Source organism: Empidonax traillii, unplaced genomic scaffold (assembly GCF_003031625.1).
Source record: "Empidonax traillii isolate 1590-97213 ecotype Southwest subspecies unplaced genomic scaffold, ASM303162v1 scaffold1377:size231680, whole genome shotgun sequence".
NCBI classification, from domain to species: domain Eukaryota; kingdom Metazoa; phylum Chordata; class Aves; order Passeriformes; family Tyrannidae; genus Empidonax; species Empidonax traillii.
Genome location: NW_020956570.1, coordinates 87147 through 109616, shown reverse-complemented (window position 1 = coordinate 109616; position 22470 = coordinate 87147). Strand labels below are relative to the sequence as shown.

Here is a 22470-nt window from a genome sequence, read left to right as displayed (position 1 = left end):
TAATCACATGCCTGGTGACTGTAGGAACTTTCGTTAAGTCCTAGACACTGGAGCCTTTAGGTTTTTCTCTTACATTCTCTTGAAATAGTTACCCCCCTGTAATCACATGGAATTCAGTCCAGTTCAGTGTGACAGTCTTGCTGAAGTTTAAGATAAATTTTTACAGGGAAAAGAAAAAACATTTGGCAAATTTTCCATCCTCTCAGAGAAGGACCTTGCTGATTTTTGTCTTTAAATGGAGAGAGCTATGCTTGCTTGCTGAATGCTATATTTATTCATGCAAAAAGGCTAGAGAGTTATTAGAATAATTTTAAAAAGTAGAGGTAAATTGATGTCTGATGCAACCACTGGAAGAGCTCAGGGCCTTCTAGTTTTCTGTGTAATTATCTTTAATTAAATATTATAAGGAGAAATTAGTGAATGAATGAAAATGGATAGTGGATGTGAAACAATTGTGGGTTTTCTGAGGAAAAACTTTATGATATCTATTAGACATACTGTTCTGTACTCAGCCAAATAACTGTGTAGGTTGGGCCTGATAAATGTATGAGGAAATGTACTTTTTAAAGTTGTAATTGATGGGCTGAAAGCATGTGCTGAAGCAACACTTGAAGCGCAGTTTTGTGAGTTTACAGCAGTTTTCTGGAAAAAATGGCAGAATTGAAACCAGATTTTTTGGGAAATGTTTTTTTTTCCCAATTTGTATGCATTCAAAGTAGATTGCTGCCATTGAATTGTCCCCAAACATGGTATTCCACTGTTTTGCCCCCCAAAAGGGAGAGACCACTGTGAACACCTTTACCAAAAGGACTTTATCTTCCTATTGCACTTCACAGAATGATCTGTGCTGGAAGGAACTCCAGGAGGTCTTTTGTTAGGCCACCTGCTCAAAAGAGGTTTGACACTGAATTTATACATGGCTGTTTAAGACCTTTACAGTCCCAAAATGTGAGGTAAAAATGGGACAAACTGCCTTATGCTTATTTATGTGCTGTAATTATATATATATGTATAAAAAGAAAATATTGCAGAATTTCTAATGTCTTACTATCGAACACTTTTTTGAGATTGTAAAGCTGATTATATCTGTATACTTGTTTACATTTTCTTTTTTGTCCTTTTCATACTTAAGAATTCCTACGTAGGAATTATTTTATTCGTGATATTTTTGGGAGTAGATATAGCGATGAAACAGTCCCCGTATAAATTGCTAATTAATTTAAAATTAAATCTAGGGTCTTTGCTGTGTCTCCAGCTCTGTCTACCACTTGTTCATATTACAGGTACCTCAGGGTGTCACTGTGCATTCACTTGTTTGGAGCAAGCCTATGCAGGTCTGAATAGCTGGTGTCTTCTTACTGAGCTTGAGTAATTCCTAGAGTACTAGAGCTAGAAGAGAGCTGGACAGGGACTTTTTACAAGGGCATTTAGTGATAGGACAAGGGGGGATGGCTTCAAACTGAAAGAGGGTAGATTTAGATTAGATAGTACGAAGAAATTCTTTACTGTGAGGGTGGTGAGACAATGGAACAGGTTGCTCAGAGAAGTTGCTCCATCCCTGGAAGTGTTCCAGGCCAGGTTGGATGGAGCTTTGAGCAACGTGGTGTAGTGGAAGATGTCTCTGCCCACAGCAGGGGGGTTGGAAGTAGATAATCTTTAAGGTCCCCTCCAACCCAAACTATTCTATGATTCTGTGATTCTATGATTCTGTTTCTTCTCTTGGCTAGGCATTTACAGTTCAGTTCTATCATTCAGTCCTGTGTATCAGGTCAAATACCTTCAATACCCAATTAATTTAATTAATTTATAAAATTTCTTGCTGTCCTTGAGATTTATACCAGTGGACTGATACTCTTAAAACTACTGGCTTTCCCAAATCATGGCAGAGGTGTAGGTAAAGAATGTTCCTGAAAGGACTTTGTTGTGATCCCTGAACTATTTATGGCCTCTTTGTAAATATTGCCTAAAACTGGGGCTGTTACCATACTGACTGTAACCAAAACTTATTATGACTTGTGCAGGAGTTTCAGCACTGAAAGGGATTCATTTGAATGATGGGTCACATGCACCGTGACTGCCAAATATTGAATGCCAAAATACAGATTAGGATGAATCATGTTTTGCACCTTCACCTTTAATTAGTAGATCATTGGTTTTCAAACTGTGAAATGACTATGAATAGTCATTAGAGACCTCAAGTGACATTTGCCTGCTTATTCACAGCATTTTTTTTTGTCACCAGGTCTTTAAAAACTTAACATGGAAGATCAGTTTTATGATCTGCATTTTAGTTGATAGAGTTATGGGGCACTGTGAAATGTAGTGAGACTTGATCACTGAGCAAAGCGGTGACAGAGCTAGGAGTAGAACCAGACTGTCTGAATCTAAGCCCCCACTGTGGCCACTCTTCCTCTCTCTCTAATAGGAGATAGTCCTGATTATAGAGGAGAAAAAAAACCCAGTTTGGAAAGGGATGAGAGATATTTTTTTGAAAACAACTCTCACATATAGCATTCATTCACTCAGGAATAGAAAAGATTGCAAAATCCAGGTGCACAGACTGAACACAAATCTATTATATATTTATAGTACTGAGTGTCTTGATATCCTTGTCAGAAGCCAGGCTATTAAGCACTGTCACTTGAGGCAGGGCTGTTTGAGGTTAGACATTAAATTCTGATTAATGTTTTAGAAGATTTCAGACAATGTTTCTCATTTAAAGTAATTGTCAACCCACCTGGGTTTTCAGCTTGATTTAAATTTCTCGTTGATTTTCTGAAAGACAAATTGATATAAAATAAGGGGGTGATTGTCTGAATCATATTCAAAAGAAGTATCTATTAGGCCTGAATTTGGAAAGTTGTGTTACTTTTCTGTAACCAAATAATCGATTGCTATAGAGAGAACCAAGGAGAAAAATTCTCAAAGGTCTCAAAATCACCTTGGAAGGACCATCAGGCTGAGATACATTACAGTATTAGAACCTACATTGTAGTCATAGCTACAGCAATGTGTTATTAATCTATCAAGAACATAATTATATTATTGACTTCTACTTATGAACAGCAGCTACAGTGACCTTATGTTTCAGAGGAAACTGTAGGATTTTGTTTTATTTCCAATGAAGCATTATAAAGCCATTGAATTCAGCAGAGATGTACCTAATGAAACCTATCTGTAAAGTGAAATTACCATAAGAGGTCATTGGGAGCTTACATCCACCGTTTGGACTCTAATGCCAGTTGTGCTTAGACACTCAGGTTTGTGCCTGTAAGGGAACTGTTGGCTTGTTCACACTGTTTTCCTTTTGCAGTCCCTCACTATTGCCAGTGGCAGCAATGACACCAAAGTGAGTCTGGACTGAGTCCCAGAGATTTTCTCCAACGTTTTAGTAAATCCTTCCCATATTAGGACATTTGAGGAGAGGCTTTTGGATTTTTGACCTCTTCAACCTTAGCTTCATTTCCAGAAAGGTAGGTTTCTGGCATAGAAAAATATGGTTTTCTTCCTTTGCATATAAAGGATTCATGTGGCATCTCTGCCATGGCCTGTTCTGTGCATTCTCTCTTAATACTCTGATCGTGAACTGGGCAAATGACTCTCTCCCTCTCTGAAGGGTACCTTCTTGTTTATTGTATCTTATCATGTACATTTAGTCTTTCATTGTCAAGCTAAATGTCAAACGAAACATTAGAGATTTCTTCTCTCTGGCAATTTTTAGTGGAATTCTGATGAGATAGGTTGGTCTTGAAGAGCAACAATTTTATTGAGAAGAGAAGGTGATTCCAAGCACATTTTTAAACCTCCTTTGTCAAACTGACAAAATTATAGGCTGTTACTGTTGCAAGGCTGTGCATCTCTATAGAAGTGTCAAATGTCTCTTTGGGATCTTCTGACAAAGCGCAGAACCATGGACAAAGAGTCGCAAGTTCAAAGGTTGTTCCTGACTGGGAAGTTAGTTCATAAACCATTTACCCATCACTGTTTCCAAAACCAATCATAGATCTATCTTTTTGCAGTCCTCCTAGAAAAACAAAACAAAACAAAACAAACAAACACAACAAAAACCAACCAACAAACAAAAACCCCAAAACCAAACCAACCAAACAAAGAAATCAAACACCCCATCCACCCACCAAAAAAAACCCCAACCAACCAAAAAATCATTTCTTTTCTGTTCTGCTGTGATTTTTTTCCTCTCCTCAGTGTGGCCACAAACTGGCTATGGTGATGGCTATGGAGAGTTTCAGCAGGTTCCCACACCATCCTCGCACTTGCTATCCACACTCTGACTTTTCTCCTCCTCAAATTTATTTATGAGCCAAATGTCTTCTTTTTGTAATTCTGTTTAATCTAGGTGTTGTAGTCTTTTCCTGTGCTTAGGGTTGTCCTGTACTATAATGTATCACCAGTCCTGTTCTGAAACTGTTTCTCTTTGGAACTGCAATAACTGTGTTGCTGAAATGGAAAGGCAACAGTAAAAGTAAATGTTGGTATTACCAGGAAGCCACAAATAAGGAAGAAAAACCATGAAAACTAAAATCTAAGTTCTGAATAGACAGTTTTTAATTTAGAGTGTCTTCCCTGGATTATAAGTTATTGTTTTGCACAATAGTTACAGTAAGACATGAAACAGTTCTGGTATGAATGAGCTATTTCCTATATGTTTGGTGCCTAGAATCTGAACTTCAGTTCTCCAGTTCTGACACTTAGCTTACCTTTATGTTTTGATGTCAGGTTTCCAAATCTCCTTTGCTTCCACTAGCTTAAATGCTTCAAATGCTATCTGAATGTCTATCAAGTATAAAGTGGAGTTTATTTTGTAGATCTCTGACTATTGCATTGATTTGAAGAGTGGTGCCCATGTACCATTAGCGGTACAGCTCAAAGTTATTTGTTAATGACTTTCAAGCAGTAATTGCATTCTTGTGCCCATGACGGGGACAGTGACTGGTGCTGTTATTACCACCTGAGTGAACTGTTTGTGGGAACTGTGAGAGGCAAGGCACTGGTAGCATTGAAAAGGTAGTGAACAGTAGTGAAACATTTTCCATGTAATTTATGGTTTTTCAAGAAATTAGGGGACAAAAAAAGTGCCAGGTATTGTGCTAGACTTTTTTTTTTTGTGTGTATGGTTTGAAATATCTGACATCTTTTTAGTTCAATAGCATGTCGCTTCCCTCATGGTACTTTGTCAGAAAGAGGGCACAGAGTTTAACAGTTTATGAATTTATTTCCCTGGACTTCCCCTCTAAATCTGATATCTTCTGGTAACCTAAGGAAGCAATTGGAATGAATGTAACTTCTCCTTGCAACACTGGAAAACTACTGTGCCATTACTCAAATTGTGACTATATGTAAACACTCACATGAAAACCATCTTCTCTTATTTTGTTAAAAAGCCTTTCTTTTATCATTGAATCACAGTGTCTAAGCCAAGACTGTATCTACAGGTAACACAGTTGTTTGCAACTGAGTTACAGTTGTTTTCTAGCCTGTGCATGCATCAGGGCTAGCACATGCAAGAAAAATGTTTCTGTGATAAAGTTTTAGATTGAAATATTTGTTAAGTAACACACACCTCCATACCAACATGAGATGAGTAAGGTATACTGATGGTGACTGATGTGTTGCTTTTTATTTTCTTGCTTGCTTACTGTGTTTTTCAGTCTTTCTACATTGATTTTAACATTTTGGGTTATTTGAGAAGTTGAAAACATTATGAATAAAAGAGCCCTGGGATCTTCAGGTGAAAGATATTAAAATGTGTTCGAGATGCTACAGCTTTGTCACAGGTGCAACCTATGACCAGCTACATTTTGTTCTACCCACATGAAGTTTATGATGATATATATTATGAGAACTACAAAAACTAATAAACCCAGAATTTTATGGTAGCTTATGAATTTTGCCATAGATCATATTAAAAAATATTATTAAAATAAAAAATGCATCCCTAAATGGTGTTTCTGTAGAGAAAGACAAGTGACTAGTTCTTTCTGTCAAGGCATTGCCCATGAAAGGAGGTAAGGATTAGAAAGTTATTCTTTTAGTACTTTAAAAATCTGTAGTGCAGTATAAGCTCAAGAAGTGCAAGGATGCAGTTAAAATTTTTGGAGGGAAAAGGCACAGAGATATACTGAATGCTACGTTGTAAAGCAAGTATTTTAGGAAGTTAGACTTAGTTGTTTCAGTCATTGCCTAAAAAGAAAGATAATGCCATGTGTTACTTCTGAGCCAAGAAAGATATCCCAGAAAAAAAGAAAAAAAAAGATATTGTTTAACCTGGAGTGTATCACCTCTATAAGTGTATAAAGTTATACACTTATATGAATTTTATACACATAAAAATTTTTGCAAGCAACAGGTAGAATTATTTCTCAAACCAGTAATTATGTCCTTGTTATTATTTATATCCTAGAAGCATTAATTAATCCCATTTGCCACATCAGTTCAGTTGTCTTTCCTCCTTCAGATCTCCATCAGTTCTCTTTCTATCTGTTTCAGTTTTTCTTTCTATCTGTTTTACTTTAACTGTGATTCTTAGGTGCTACAGCCTGATCTTCCAGGGCTAAAAGGAGAAATAGCAAAGCAGTTCCTTGAAAGCTCAGTGTAAGGAAGAGTAAGAAATAAGAAAGAGTAGTGAAGAACATCTTTTGTTCTTCTCCCCCATTCTTCTGCAAATATAAGCTCTTGAGATAGGGTGAGAGCTCTCACCAATTCTCTTTCTTTTCCAAATATTCCCTCAGGAGGAAACAAAATCTTAATTATACACATAGAAAGCATATGTAATAACAGATAAAATTATTTGTTTATAAAATATGATGTAAAACCTCCTCTTTCCAATAGACATTATATAGCAGTTTCTGAGATAAAACACTGTCTCATCCCACTGTATGGACCTGGAATTCTGAAGTCAAATATGCCACCACTTGTAGTTGCACAGCATGTGCTTCCTTTACCCATCTTGGAGAGATTGTTGTGCTTCTCTACAGAGTTAAAAGAGGAAAGTGTTCCAGAAGTGAATATATTTTTATGGTCCAGCTACATGATGATAATGAACTTCTAAATTTCTTGAAAGGAGGTGATGATTGTAAATTATCATACTTTCATGTAACTGTACAGTTCTTCTAAGATAAACAACGTAATTTTACTGAATGGGATATTCTGAGGAAAATAACACAGCTGCGACATAATTATCACTTATTGCAAGACAAGAGATAATGTTCTTGCCACTAATGTAGTCGCATTCTACCTACTTACATTTTTCTATAAAATGAGAGTTATGTCCTCAGCCAAACTATAGGTAATTTGTGCATGTCACACAGCAAGAGCTACAATTGAATTGATGGTTCTGTATGATATACACAATCATGATGTATAGAAGTAAAGTGTATTGGTGGTTGATGAAAACAGCAAATGAAGTTCTCAAATATCAGAAAATACAGAACTTATTAGTGTCACCCATATTGAACCACTTTATGGTATGATCATAAATATCCTTTACCCTCCAGAAAACTGAAAAATTTTGCTTTTGTTGCCACCGTGAAATATGTGTCATCACACTAGAATATTTTGCAAATTGTTTGCAAGCTGAACCACAGAAATGTATTTAAAACAGAAACTTAAAAAAAGGCCAGAGTTTTTTAGGCTGTGGACATTGCCAGGGCTGACATCTCATCTGTTCTGAGGTGATCCAGAAGATCCCAGATCAAGGACAGGTCGTGTTCGTGAGTCTGGGTTCCATATGTAAAGTCCCTGGAGCTTTCTCAGTGATTGATGACCACTGATACATGAAGTAAAAATCCTAGACCTCTACTGAATGTTGGGAACGTTCATTAAAAAAGTGTTGAGGAATGTTTTGGCATTTTGTTTTGTTTTGGTTTGGTTTTTTTCCCCCCTGTGTTTGTAGGTAAACAAGATAAGGTTAAACATGCAATGCACCCGAGGGTTTTAACCTTCAGAGAAAGCTGCTATTTATAGACAATAACTTTATTTTGGTTTTTGATTGCAGCTTTTGGAAAGCTATCTAGAACTTCAGCAAAACCAAAAAGAAGCACAAGAGATTGGTTAATAAATAGGTTGTAACTGAATAGGCTTTATGATGGCAGGCTGTTTCCACATTAATACCCATCCCTCGTGTGAACAGACAGAGTGAATGTTGTGTGTATGGAGAAAGAGAAGATGAAGGGCTTTTGCATTTTTTTTACCATGTTACTGAAAATAGCATGGTAGGTGTTCTGCACAGCAGGTGAGTGTTGCAACGAAGACAAAAAGCAATAGCAGTTGTGTTTAGGACTTCCAGAATATTGAACAATAGGAAGGGCATATAATATCTTGGCTGTTTCAATTTTGTCAAACAATCATTTTGTCTCAGTCTTGATGCCAAGTAAAGTTTACTGGGTTTTCTCAAATCTATTCCCATTTATTACAACCAATAACCATTCGTTACTGACAAATATTCCTACCAAATTTTCAATAATAAAGGCATTGAATAATATTATATAAAGCAGTTCATGGGGAATATATTTAACTGGAATAGTTTTAGATTATTTATACTTCAAATCTAAAATCATTATTCTATGGTTCACACAGAGCCAAGCAAATTTTAATTTATTTGGTCCTCTAAGTATTCTTGAATATTTTATATAATACTGAAGACATAAAGGTGGATCTTTGTTATCAGGAGTAGGTTGGAATAAAAAATGGTGATTAGATAGCTGAGATTCAGTGCTCATCTGATGAATCCTTATTTCAGGATTTTTTGTTTTAACAATCTGGAATTTATTTTTTGTTTTATTTTAATGATGTGAGAAAACACTAGTGAGTTATTTTGTTGGTTAACATTGCTTCCACAGGCATAGAATCATAGAATCTTGGGTTGGAAAGGACTTTAAAGATCGTCTAGTTCCAACTTTCCTGCTGTGGGAATGGCATATGCAATTTTACTGTCCCTATGCAATTTTATTGGTGATCAGGTTCCGGTGATTTGATTATGTAATTACTTAGCAGTTTTGAAACATGTCTTCATATCTAAAAGTCTGTCTGAATTTACATATGAAGTTTTATAAAACTGCCTTTGAAAATCTTGGCTCTTGTAGCTTTAAAACTCATGTGGAAATTGTTTTCAAGCTTTTGCAGGATGCACAGTACTTCAATTTTTTGTAGAATATTGTTTTTCGTAACACTTGGCATTCAAGTCCCTTTATTGGCTGAACTGTCGAATCCAAATTAATGCATTCAGATATTTTAAAAATCCGTTATAGTATCACTGAACTTTTGTACTTTTGCAGTGAAATTGTAGCCTGATAGAATTGCCTTTTTTGGAATTAGTGACTGTGCATCACTGTTCTCTCTATTTAATAGAGATAAAATTTGATTAAGTTGAAGGAGACTTGGAAGTACTTACATTTTTCATTATACAGATTCAGAACCTTTCTGTCTGTGATCATAAAAGCTGGTGATGTGATGCAGATGGAATGCATACTCTTACTGACTTTTTTTTAGATTCAGTCTCTACAAAATCCAGTTGGTTGGTTGATTTTTTTTTAAAATCCCAAAATAAAAATGCAAAAAATAAATTTGTGTGGGACATCTCCTCCAAACTGGTTATGTTCAGCTTTGCTCAATGCACCACATTTTTTTTCTCAGATGAAGGAAAGCCAGTGGTAAGCTTTCAGATGAATTAAAAATAATAGTGTTGTTCATTTTTAGCATCTAGTTGATTTGTGAACATCTGAATGTGCTTGCATTTGTCACCTTCCCTTTGTTATGTAAAATCCTCATTGCATCCTTTTTGTACTTACCAAGGCCGGCCTGGACTAAGTACAAAATCCTCTGATCTTCCAGTAAGCTATGCCATGGTGCCCTGTGCCTACCTTACACCAAAGATGCCCTATTTATATTTATTAACCCTTAATGGATTTTGTTCTCCATCAAATTTAACCTACAGCTTTCTAACTATATTACCTTCTAACCTGCTCACACTTTCAGTTTTGGTTTTCTCTGCATGGTGTCAAAGAAAATCTCTTTTTGTCTGTGCTGACCTTACACAGGGTATTTTCATTTGGTACCATCTTGTATTAGAAGAGAAACATTAGTGTTTTGTACCTTATTCTTCATCTTGTTACTGATGATTTTGTAGTCTGGCTTGTAGGCCAAGCAGACATATTGAATTTAGCTGTTTCTCACACAGAGTTGCTCCATACTTCAAATAATCTTATTTGTTTTTCTCTTATCCCTTTTTCATTTATATTATTTCTCTTTTTAATTTGGGAAGAGCAGAACTGCATATAGTCTTCATTGTAGTGTGCCTCAGGAGTTAATAAAATCTGTGATTTATGAAGCTGCTCTGTACTCCCTCTCCCAGTAATTTCTAGCCGTCTATTGACTTTCTAAACTAACTTATCTGATGTTTTTATAGTATTATTCTAACCCCAAGCTCTAGTTTCTGTATTATGTCTGTACATCTATTATGAATATATGGAACAGTACAGACCCCAAGGATACTTTCTCTTTGGAAGAAAATTGCTAGATGAGCAGTTGTAAAATTTGGAATGTGAGAAAGTTAACAAATGCTTTAGTTTCTATGAACCATGTGGTGGTGTTCACATGCTTATGTCTACATGTTTCACAGGGTACTTTTTACACAAAAACATTATATTTATAAAAGGATACAACAAAACTATCTGTTACAGATAGAGCTTGAGTGCTATTGAATTTTGCGAGGAAGCTACCAATGAGAATATCTGCAGGATGACTTTTTGCCAAAATAAGTCTTGCATTTTTTCTTAATAGCAAGAGTCTCCCTCCCTCTGCTCAATAAAAACTGCTTAGTGATAGGAAAGATTGGTATTGCTGAATGAAAAATGGCAACAGCAATGCACTTGACAGTTTTGGCTTACAAGTAGTTTAGTGAATGGAAAAATGTAGAGAGCTTAAGTAATAGGGGTGATGAAAGATTTATTGAACTTATTTTATCTGAATAGATTAATTGAATAGAATCATGAAGCCTACTAGATTTTGAATGAATTAGACATAAAATGCTTAATCTTCAAGTACTACTTCAGTGAAAATCTCACCATAGTTGAAGAAAGAGGAACACAGATCTAAAGATTCTCCCTGTTTCTTTGATATTGGGAAAGGACCCTTGCTGATATGATCCAACATTTATATGAAGGCATGCTGTATGTGAGATGAAAATGCTGCTATGGTGCTAACAAAGACTGGGATTCTAAAGGTTTAAATTTTTATAGTGTCAAAAGGGCTGAGCAAAGGATATATTTCCCTCTCCCCAACCATAAGAAAGACCTGTACTGAAGGCTTGAAAATGTCAGTAGTCCTCAAAGCTGTTTTTTTTTTGTTTGTTTGTTTTTGTTTCGGTTTTGTTTTAAATGTTCTCTCTTCTTTATTTCTTGACTGGTTAGCATCTTTCTTCTCTGTAGATACTTATTTTGCTTTTCAAACTGGGACCAGTGCTGCTTTTTCATATTGCATGAGAAATCCAGAATAAGCCCTATCATAAGCTGCCTTCTCCTCATAGCTCAGTTCCTTGTGTGCTTTCCTTATTAATTGGTTATCCTTCTTTGCCTCTACCTGCTGATGGATTTAGGTTTTTGATTCAGTCTCAAAATGCCTGTTACTCCTCCACTTAGAGCCAGACTAAATCTTCCCTTTATGGTTGGAGTGCAAATGGGCTTTATCATTATATTTTTCTTGTAACCTTTCCACAAAGGGAGATTTTGTTCCACTGTAAGGTCTGATGTTGTTCAAACTGGTATGGCTGGCTTGATAATATCCCAAGGTTCAGGGTCCTACAGTGCAAAGCACATTTCAGAAATGTACAGTAACGACAAAAGATTCTGTTGTGGTTATTTCAGCCTTTTGACAGTAGGTCTCCCACATTAGATTCTGAGGTTGCAGTTATCTCTTCTTACTTATGTTTATCAAGTTATATGACATTATTTATTGCTCTATAAGCTCATCTTATAAGGGAACCTTTTTTTATTATTTTTATATCATCATGAAGATCACAGGCTCAGTAATAGGATGATGTTTAATTAAGATAGTGACCTTAGTTTCTGAGAGCTACTTCTTTGATCCATTTGGTCCACCAACAGCATTAATTTATCACTGTTCATTTATAAAATAATTGTCTGCTAGAGGTTGGGACATACTTTGAACTTTTGACTTGTAAAAAAATATTTGTTTATTCCCAATCACTGACTTCCTTTCTCAGGCTAAGGCAACTGTATGGTGTCACTAGTCTAGAGTTTTGTGTAAGTCCAACTGATCTAAATTTTAGGAAGGAGTTCCGGACACTATACTTTTAAAAGGAGTTTTTCTCTCCACCCACCGATGTAAGATTCCATATCTAAGAGGAAGTCTTCAGAAAATAAAGGAAGAGGCAATGCTGCCGGGGTCTGTCAACAGCAGCTGCTGTTGACTAAAGCCAAGTTCAAGGAAAAAAAGTTCATTATATTCTTGTGTATCTCTAGGAATCCGGAAAGACCGCAGAGGTGGGCGAGTGATGAAACAAAAGCGTCAAAGAGAGGAGCAGGATTCCAGGAATGGGGAGGCTTCTTCAACGGAGCTGCGAGCTCCCACCCTTTGGACAAGTCCACTGGTGGTTAAACATAACAAGAAGAACAGTCCGGCCTTATCCCTGACGGCAGAACAGATGGTCAGTGCCTTGCTGGAAGCTGAGCCACCGCTAGTTTATTCTGAATATGACCCAAATAGACCATTCAATGAAGCCTCTATGATGACCCTGTTGACCAACCTGGCAGACAGAGAATTAGTGCACATGATCAACTGGGCAAAAAGAGTTCCAGGTAAGGAAAAACAAAAGCCCCAGTGGACTATAAAAGCCTCTAGATGACAAACCAAAAGAAAAAAAGCATACTGATTTTCCCACTACCTATTATTTAATGAAAATTGTTCATTTAAGTATAAATACATTGATAACAAAATTTACAACATTAAACAAATTTTAAGTTATATTGGTTGATAAAATACTATAGTGGGAAGTAAGTGACTTTTGAAAAAAGATTGATTCAAGAAAAGATATTTTCCCACACTGTATAATACTGAGCAGTTCTTTGATTGAATTTTTTTTTTTTTTTCGGATAACACTCAGCAAAATTGAAGGTAGAAAGAGATTATTAGTCAAATTACTAGTCAAATCTAATCAATGTGATCTAATAAAAGTATGTTAACTATTTCGATCCCTTTTGAAAAAAAAGGGATTACTCTCATATCTGTAACGTAAGATATAAATTCAGCATCACTAATAAGCCCGTAAGGATTAGTATTAATTATTTCATTCCCAGTTTATATTTTTGAACAGAAACTACGGACCTTTCATTAATTGTGGGTCTGAAAAACAGAGCCAGAATAGCAATTTTTGTTAGAAATATTTTTCCTACTAGAAAGAAATGTTTTCATCTTTATCATTTTGGTGCATTATGGTTCCCTCTTTTCTCAAAGGGAATTACAAAATTGTGGGAAATATGTAACATTTTTGATTGAATGTATGTTACATATTCATTTATGTGGTGTAAATTAATTGATATAAATGAAATGAGGGAGTAGTTTTCATTTAAAGGGATGAACTTTTAAAATTTCAGTCTAGATGACTACTTTCCATTAGATAAGATTTAAAGGTTTGTGAGAAATTTATTACATGTGTTGTACTTTAATCTTAGTAAAAATACAGGCATATCTGGTAATTTATACCTTTTAATTCACTGGGATTCTGATCTCTTAAGTTTTTTCTATGGTCACTTACTTAATTAAAATTATGTAGCTGCTTTATGAAGGGATATAGAGAGGACCACCACAGCTTTCACTCACTTAGTGCATTACCTCAACAGAATTACACCCAGGTTATGCCATTTTTCTGTTTTCCTTCACTTAAATTTGACAAGACTGTTCCTGGTAAATTATTAACCTTGTCTTTTGCAGTCCTCAAGTGTTCCATTTTAACCAGTTTTCACATGTCACTTTATGGGCTCCAGCTATGATCAGTGAGAACCTGTGTGTGTTTCATTTCTCATTGTATCTTATAAGAAATCACCTGAGAATTTTATTCTTGACAAAGTCACAGTGGTTTAGGCCAGCTCTTCAGCCTGAGTCAAAGGCAGGTTCTACTGTTAATTTAGAAATGTTTTGGATCATGCCTTTACAAAATGCTTTTGAAAAAGGAATTTATGTTCACAGTGTTAAAGACATTCACTATCAAAACTGATAAATGCAAATTACTTTCCTATTGATTTTTCGAGGTATAATTAGTCTAAGTCTGTTAAATTAGTTTATATTCAACATGAATATATCACATTCTAAATTCATTATGTCTTCCAACTGGAGATATTTTACTTCCATGACTTTTGATTTTGATAGTGGAATTAATGGAAATGTGTTTAGACAAAAAGTAACGCTGTCAGAGAATTCAGATCTGGCTTTTATTCAGAATTCCCTCTGAAACTGTCACAAGACAATTACAGCTGGTGATGATCAAAAAACTGCCTGGTAAGCAAGCCTTTGACATCAGAAAATCAAATATATAAGGTTATCAGCTATTTGTTTATATCCAATGCATTTTACATTTAAATTGCCTGTTAACTGTCAAAATAGCTTATAAGGAGAAACCAAGCCCAATGACTCTATGTATATGCATTAATAAGTACTCTAACAGGTGAGGTTTGATATAAGACTGAACTTTAGTAAAAAATAAAACCCCCAAATCCCTTCCCAGTGATAGTTTGATCTATTAGGCACTGTACAAACAATTATACCAAAGAAAAGTCCTAAAGCAGGAGAGATAGAATAAAGAGTTTTGGGATTCTGAAAGTGCTGGATACCTAGCTAATTCTTGGTGTTGTGGCCTGGAGAACAGTATGCATGAGCAAAAGCAGAAATTAAAGTGTTTTAGAATGTTGATATAAAAGAATTCTGGCCCAATTGTTTACGTACCTCTAAATTTGGGGCTCCTCAGAGTAGTAAATTTGGATCTAGGTGCTTAAATATATATATATATATATATATAAAAATCTCTCATTTGATCCTTAGAAAAAGTTGAGTGTACTGTGTTACTGATACTACATTTTAGAAGTACTGATCAACTTTCAAAGACAGGACCTTTGCTTGCCAGATTTTCCTTCTGCTGGAATGCACTGGCAATAAATATACAGCAAGGAAATGTGTCTGACAACATAGGTCGCATTTTCATCTCCAAGTATGTTGCCTAGGAATACTCCATTATTACTAGGAATTAAGCAATACTGCTTAATCAGAGAGGATTTTTGTATACTATATGCATAAACAGAGGAACTAAATAACTTTTCTCTGTTAGGTGAAGTATTTTGTGCAACAGTGTTGTGGGATTCCACTCATTTATTTTCACAGCTAATTTACTAAGGTTTCAAGCTTCAGAATCAAGGATAAAAACAGCCTTTTTTCTAAAAAGAGAGTGTGCTTTTTACCAGTAGAAGAAAGGCAGTTGCAGGAAACAGCCTCTCCTACGCACACTTCTCAAGCCTTGTAAGCATTTCATAAGTTCATTTATGTACATACAGGCACTTAGCTGTAGGAAAGCAAGGAGCAAAGTCTGTACCAGCGGCCGAGTTGAAAGCATGTTTGTTGAGGAAGGAAGAAATGGATATCAACAGAGCAGAAAAACAGTGAAGATACAGCTTAAAAATAAGTGTAGGGACTGTCAGGGACATGTTTGCTGTTTATTCTGCTGTGTAGGCTTTAAAGAATAGTTTTTGGTCAGCAGTCTTTCTGATGATATAAATAGATGGGCATGGAAGAAGAAACAGCTAATTAGATGTACTAGATAAGACTGAAACAATTCTACAAAATGGAGTAATGAATAGTAATTTGTGATGGACTGTGTAGTATAATGTGGTCAGAGATCTGTTACTAAGGCATGCTGAGGGCAATCTTCAAACTGAGGTATCTTTGCAGACATGCCCTGATTGGGAAGATGAGAACTGTTCTAAGTCCTTATTGGAACTAGGTTAGCTTTAGTTTGAACTTGCTTAAATTGGCTTTGCAATCTTGGTGGTGTTAACCATTTTCTGGGGAAAAGATAACTTAGCCTTAAAATATATCTTCAATATTTAAATATACCATGATTTTTATCTGAAGTCATAACCACATTCTCCCATGATAATGCAATTCATAATATGGCAAGTGCATAAAATCTTGTTTTAATTTTCCTTTGAAACCTTGGCCACTAATATAAGTGGATTTGCCAGATGACATGAACAAAAATCTTGTACACGTCCTATGATATACACAAAAAATCCCAGGATGCCCCATAGGACTCACTCTTTACATGGCCTAATGGGGATTTTGGCTGAAGTCCTCACAGATGGCCTCTGAAAGACGCTGATTGTGCCTTCTGATTATTCCAGCCAGCTGGAATAGCTGGCAGCTGTGCATGAGGTGGGTGCAAGCAGATTGTGATGGGCTAGACTTTACATACACTTATAAATTGAGCCTTTTAACATTTAATTGGGATAAATCACTGAAAATCACATGTAGGCAAGGTATCAGCTTAGATGAATAAATCTTCTGCTCATTTTTGAATCACATATTCCTGAAATATATGGACTCCTATGTTCTCAGTTTACATAACATCTTGGGGATATAGTACCCCCTTCAGAATGAGGTTTTTTAGTTTGCTGAATTTTCATCATGGTCTGATGCAATGAGTAAAACCATTACTTTGCTTTTCTACAGAAATGCTGGTATGTCAAAGGAGTTAACTTATTATATTTCCTTATTCACTTACTGTGTATATAGTTTAATATCTTACTTGGAGTACTGTATTTTCTAAATGAAGCTTCCATTTTCAGTGTTATAATCGATAATTTCTTTATGCAGAATCTCTTGAAGATGGTTGGTAAGAGACATTATGAGCTTATACAGTGAGCCTATGGTAGAGATTGTAGCTTTAAGGGAGTTTTGTTCCAAGGGTGAAATCTTTGGCATTGCTGCTACAATCTTGTGTAACTATTTACTAGAAGTACAGTAGCTGTACAACTTAATAGCCCTAAAATGGTACACTGGGCATACAGGCTTTGAAGTTTTGAGGTGATTCACGATGCTGTACTTATTTTATGGCTTCATGAACCGAGGAGATAAACATTTTGGCACTGGTTTGGGTTTGGGTTTTTTTCTCTTCTGTATTTCAAAGCCACAGAAGTTGGTATTTTCTTAAGATATTGTTTTCCTATTTGACCTTCTAAACTGCTCTGTTTTTCACATTAGGAACAGTGTGTAAAGAGGCCAACAATAGCCACAATTTTACACTGCACTTCAGTGGCACCAAACTAAAAAAAAAAAACAACAACAACCAACCAACCAACCAACCAAACAAACAACCAAAAAAGGTGGAAGGAAAGAAGTCTTGTATGAGAGTGGTGTGTGTTTATAATTCTTAGGTGCAGGATAGGTTACAGAGCTTCTAAGTGTAGTGATCCTCCTGGCAATAATTTACGCTTAGCTTAAAAAGGAATGGTTTGCAATTCTTGTAATAATTTTTAATAATCCTTCCAAGATATCAGTTTTATAGGCTCTTCTCCATTGCCTAACTGACTTGCTGTGGAGATTTCTAAAATGTTATTAAAAATAACCCTTTGCTTATCTCTTTAATCTGTTGAAGTGATACTCTCTACTCCATTGGCTTCTTAGATGAACAACAGAGGAAGCAAATCTGTAAGCAAAAGAGAAATGATAACAGGCATCTGGATCTTACTTTATGGTTGCTTTTTACTAATTTAATTTCTGTGAAGTTTCAATTAATTATCGTGAATGTAAGAGATAAGAATCAACCTTTACAGTAAAAAAAGGCAATCACCATTTGAATTTGAACACCAAATGGAGAGGTATCATGCAATAGCATGATTATGCAGGACAGCAGAGTTAAAATCATTGAAATTAAAGCTTTCCATCCCTGTGTTTTCTTAGTCTGGAAAGCATCTTTAGTCTCTCATGTTTCTATTTGTAAAACCAAACAAGCGCCCTTTCCTGTCCTCCTCTAGCTTCTGGGTGCTGTATGAGAAAAACCCACTCTTATAAGTAGCTTTTTTATTATCTATAGAATTGTCTTTTAGTTTTGAAAAATGATGAGGTATATTTCCTCCTGTAGAGCACTGCTAATGAAAGAAAAGGATGAGACAATGTGACACAGTGGTTTGCCTTTGAGAGACTGGGTCAGAGGTACTGATTCTAAAGGACTGGGAGACATTACATGTACCAGGAACTTGTGTCAGACAGGAAAAAGCCAAAACTGAGAAGGAACAGTTCAGCAGAAGTGCTTGGAGAGGAATATAAACTTGGATTGCAGGTATCTATGGGAACAGAAATACAGGCAATGGTTTCACTAGCTGAAAACTGGAAGAAAATGATGGCAGGAGAAAAAGAGTATCAGGGTCTGAATTACAACTCTGGTATTGGAAATTTAAGTGGTGCACTAATGCAATGTTTTCCAAACTCTAGGGAGTCCTTAGAGTTAGGGATATAGAAGGGGAGATAAATACATCAGAGCAAGCTGACCAGCATCAAGGAGACTCCAACTGTGAGAAAAGAACACATGCAAGAAGACTAGGGGAAGAAGATGCTTTGAATCAGTCACATGAGCCAACAGTAAATTCAACAGCTCAATCCTGGGCTTCTTACTCATTCTTAGGGTGCCTACTGGAGGCTAGTAATTTGTTCAGGGACTTTTCCAAGTGGAAGAGTCTGGTTGTTGCCTGTTCCCCTTGCTACAGGAGGAGCCTTAAGATGTCGTCTACTTAATATTCTCTACCATTTCATCTTCGAAGCCATAGTCTTTGAGCTTTGTGTCCCGCTCTTTACCCAGGAGTTTCCTCGCAGTAGGGATTAAAAGAATATATTCAAATTGTATCATTTTATTTGCATAAAATTTCAATCAAGGGAAACAGAGTTAGGAAAGACAAAGCAGTTAGAGAACCCCTTAGAATATTTCCTTAGAAAGCTTTTGAACAAGCTCAGAAGTATATCCTTGATGGCTTTCTAATACTTGTCTTGCAACGTTTCGTATTTTTTTTCGTAATTCTAATTAGAAAAGCTAATTTTTTAGCTTTGCAGATTTTCTTATCCAGAAGAAGAAACAGATTCTGAAGAGTATGTCAGGCACTGATGCCATTATGCAAGTACATCTGCTCTTATCCTCTTCAGCAACCTTCTCTGGCCACAGTTAAAAGCTTTACCCCATATGCATGCAAAAACACGATCAATGTCAGTAATTATTTCTAATATTTAAACCCCCCAATATTAGAGTAATTCATAGTGAATGCGATATTGTCCTCTCATTCACAGAAGTAGTTACAATATTTATAGAGTTATGACTGCCAAAAGCTATTGAATCAAGCCTGTTATCCAACTTTCTAGCCTCTTTGAATCTAGGAAATCCATAATAAGATACAAGTTTATAAACATAGAATGAAAATTACTGCATTTTACTTATGTTGCATAACTGTAGTTCTTTGTGCACAGGACCAAAAAATCACCATGATCTTTCTTTTAAATAAATAAGTTTTTTGTTAAAAGGGAGGTGAATGTGTGTAACATGCTGTGAAAATCCAATTCCTAATTTTTTTTTGAGATAAAGTGTTCCATATATTTAGAGAAAATGAAATATAGCTAACAACATTCATCATAACATTTGTCCAATAAATCAATAACAATCGAAACCCAGTATTTCTTTTAAGTACTGTAACATTTGTTTTCCCAGATATGTCTTAGTTTCTTTCTTTCTTTGTGGAAGTGAATAGCTTGAAGAACAATTAATACAGGCATCCAACCCATCCATTTATTAGCTCAGCACAACAATCCTATTCTACTCTGGGTGATTTTTTTAACCTCAAATACATTTTTCCATCTAAATATCCCTGAATGAGTATGTGCTGAAATTTAAATATAAATCTGAGGACAAACTGAACCTATAAACCTCTGTTTCTACAAGTATGTACGTATCCAAATACATTTCTTAAAATTACTACTCCACACATAGAATCTTAGTTCCTTATGTACACAGTGGTTTTAAAATCCAGTGCTATTACAAGGCTGACCCTATTCAGGCCTTTTCAAAGTAAGAAATACTAGAATTCCAAAGTTCTGAATTTTGGGGCTTCCCAAAAAACTATCTCAAAGAAAAAATACCATCAGTAACCAAAGTTTACTTAACTGTAAGTAATCTCATTTACCTGTTTGACTTATACGGACAGATGAAAAACAACACCAAACAGGTAAGAAGGAGCTAACATTCTTTTAACAAGAATTACTTACATATTGGAGTTCACTGGGCATTCAATAGCGTACAAGTTCATTTGATAGTAAGGGTTTGAAGATGAAATTCTATTGGCAAATGAAGAGGCAAAAATGAACATTCATGGTAACAATCTTATTATTTTTAGCCAAATTTAAGGAAATTAAATACTTAAACTGTAATATTTTATTTCTAAAAGATAAAAACATTTTATAAAAACATTTCCTGCTATTTTTCTTTAGCTCATAAATAATTTACACTCTTGGATGAATATATCTGTCTTAGAGTCTTCAGCTATGCTGAACCCTGGAGCTTTCCAAGAAACGCTCGTTAATTTCCACTCTAAGTAAACAGTAAGTAACGATCCCTCCTGATTTATTTATTTCTTAAAATAATTTACAGAAAGAATATGCGATTGTTGGAAAGCACTGATGCGATATGTATGTGCATGTGCACATATCCATTGTTCCCTGTTCACATAATTCACATAAATTGGCCTTTTTTACTTGATGTTCAATCACTTCAGCCTAATTCTTTTAGATTCTCCCCAGTACTGTATTTCTGAGCTGTAATTCCAGCCAGAGATTATTTTAATATCATGTGTATTATTTTTCTGTTCAAGCGAGTCATTCACTAAAATCTCAGATATATAGGAGGTTTTAAGTTATATAGAAATAATTAGGAAAGATTTATTGCAGATGACTTCTGGATGGGCTCTTACCCTCTTGGTATTGCTGCAGTGGTGCATTATATGACACATCTGTTACGCAGCTCATTTGTTTTCCTTGATTATCTCTCCAGGAAATGAACTATGTGTATAAAGAGTATGTTGTTTTGTCTGTGTGTTAGTTAGGGATGGCTGCGAATTTAAACTCATGAAAGCAGTTACAAAATATCCCACAGTGAAATAGGAAATGAGAAATATGTGATTGGTTTGTTCCTCCAGGAGTTTGTTCCCAGCTGAGAGTGGCCATAAGGAAATATTGCCTTCTGTCTTCCTTATGGAAAATTCTGTTCCTTGTAAGAAATGTGGCCGTCCGCCACCGTCCTGAGCAGGGATATGGAAATGCAATATTTATCATATTTATCACTGTGGTTAGACTTTGGATCTAGACCTAAAGTTTCTTAAGCCTCTTGAGGAGCCTTGGAAACAGGAGGGAGGAATCAAGATCTTGTCTTTGACCAGAAAGGGGCACCGCTCAGGGTGTCAGGGGTACCCAGTGATTCTCTCAGGTATCTCATATTCCTTATGAGCAAAAAAAGAAAATACATGTTGGCAGAATTTTCAGAGATTTTTGTCTCTACAGCATGAGATTTTTGGTTTGGAACTTCTTTCAGTTAATCCAGTACGAAGTCATAAGACCCAGAATCAAGGTTAATATATAGCAAAGGGGAAAAGTACCATTCAAAATCTCAATTACAGACTAAAAATGTTGTGCTCCTTGTTAAATTACATTCTGGAGTGTTTGAGTTGATTTGGAAAATCAAAATTCACGAAATCTTAATTTACTTTGATTCACGAAGATAGGGAAAGTGGCAGAGTAGACTAATTAAAATTTCCCCAGACAATAATAAATCTTATCAATAGCCTAATGAACCATCTTCTGCAATAGCTGCTGTCCTTCAGAAAACATATCTGCAAATAGAGAAGAGGCTATATGGGCTGCTGGCCTGTGAGCCAAGTGTTTACTAAAACACTGAATGGTCTCTAATTGGGTGTGTTCATTGTATTAGAAAGACTGACAGGAATAGAGCTAAAATTACAATATTGCCATAATAATAGAAATTATTATAGTAGTATTGCATGTCTGACCTATTTCAGAAATCTCCTTTCATTGCTAAAAAGGTAGCATTTCTTATAAATCTCTCGTACACTTGTAGGACGTACTTTGTGGGATTGTAATTTCACAATTTTCCAGTTGCAATTCCTACCTTTCTGCTTCCCCCTGCGTTGGGGCGGCTATGCAAGTAAAGGGATTTAGCTGGGTTAAAAATCTTTTGCCTGCGTGTATTTTGGCTTGCCTATAACTGGTGTGAGTACCCCAGTCCAGTTCATGGAAAAATGGTTGAGACAATTGAAATGTGAGGATGAGGGTATACAGGCAAGTATTAATGCGATGGTGCTAGAAAGAAAGATTCATTTATCTGTACTGCCAATAATAACATGC

The 22470-nt window shown here is 35.7% G+C and overlaps 1 protein-coding gene across 1 annotated transcript in view; it reads left to right on the top strand.

Annotated features, from left to right (window-relative positions):
• ESR1 (estrogen receptor 1) overlaps window positions 1-22470 on the top strand; it is a 154982-nt gene that overhangs the window by 95065 nt on the left and 37447 nt on the right. Inside the window, 1 exon segment of the mRNA XM_027906936.1 lies at window positions 12498-12833. Coding sequence (XP_027762737.1) covers window positions 12498-12833 — 336 coding nt within the window.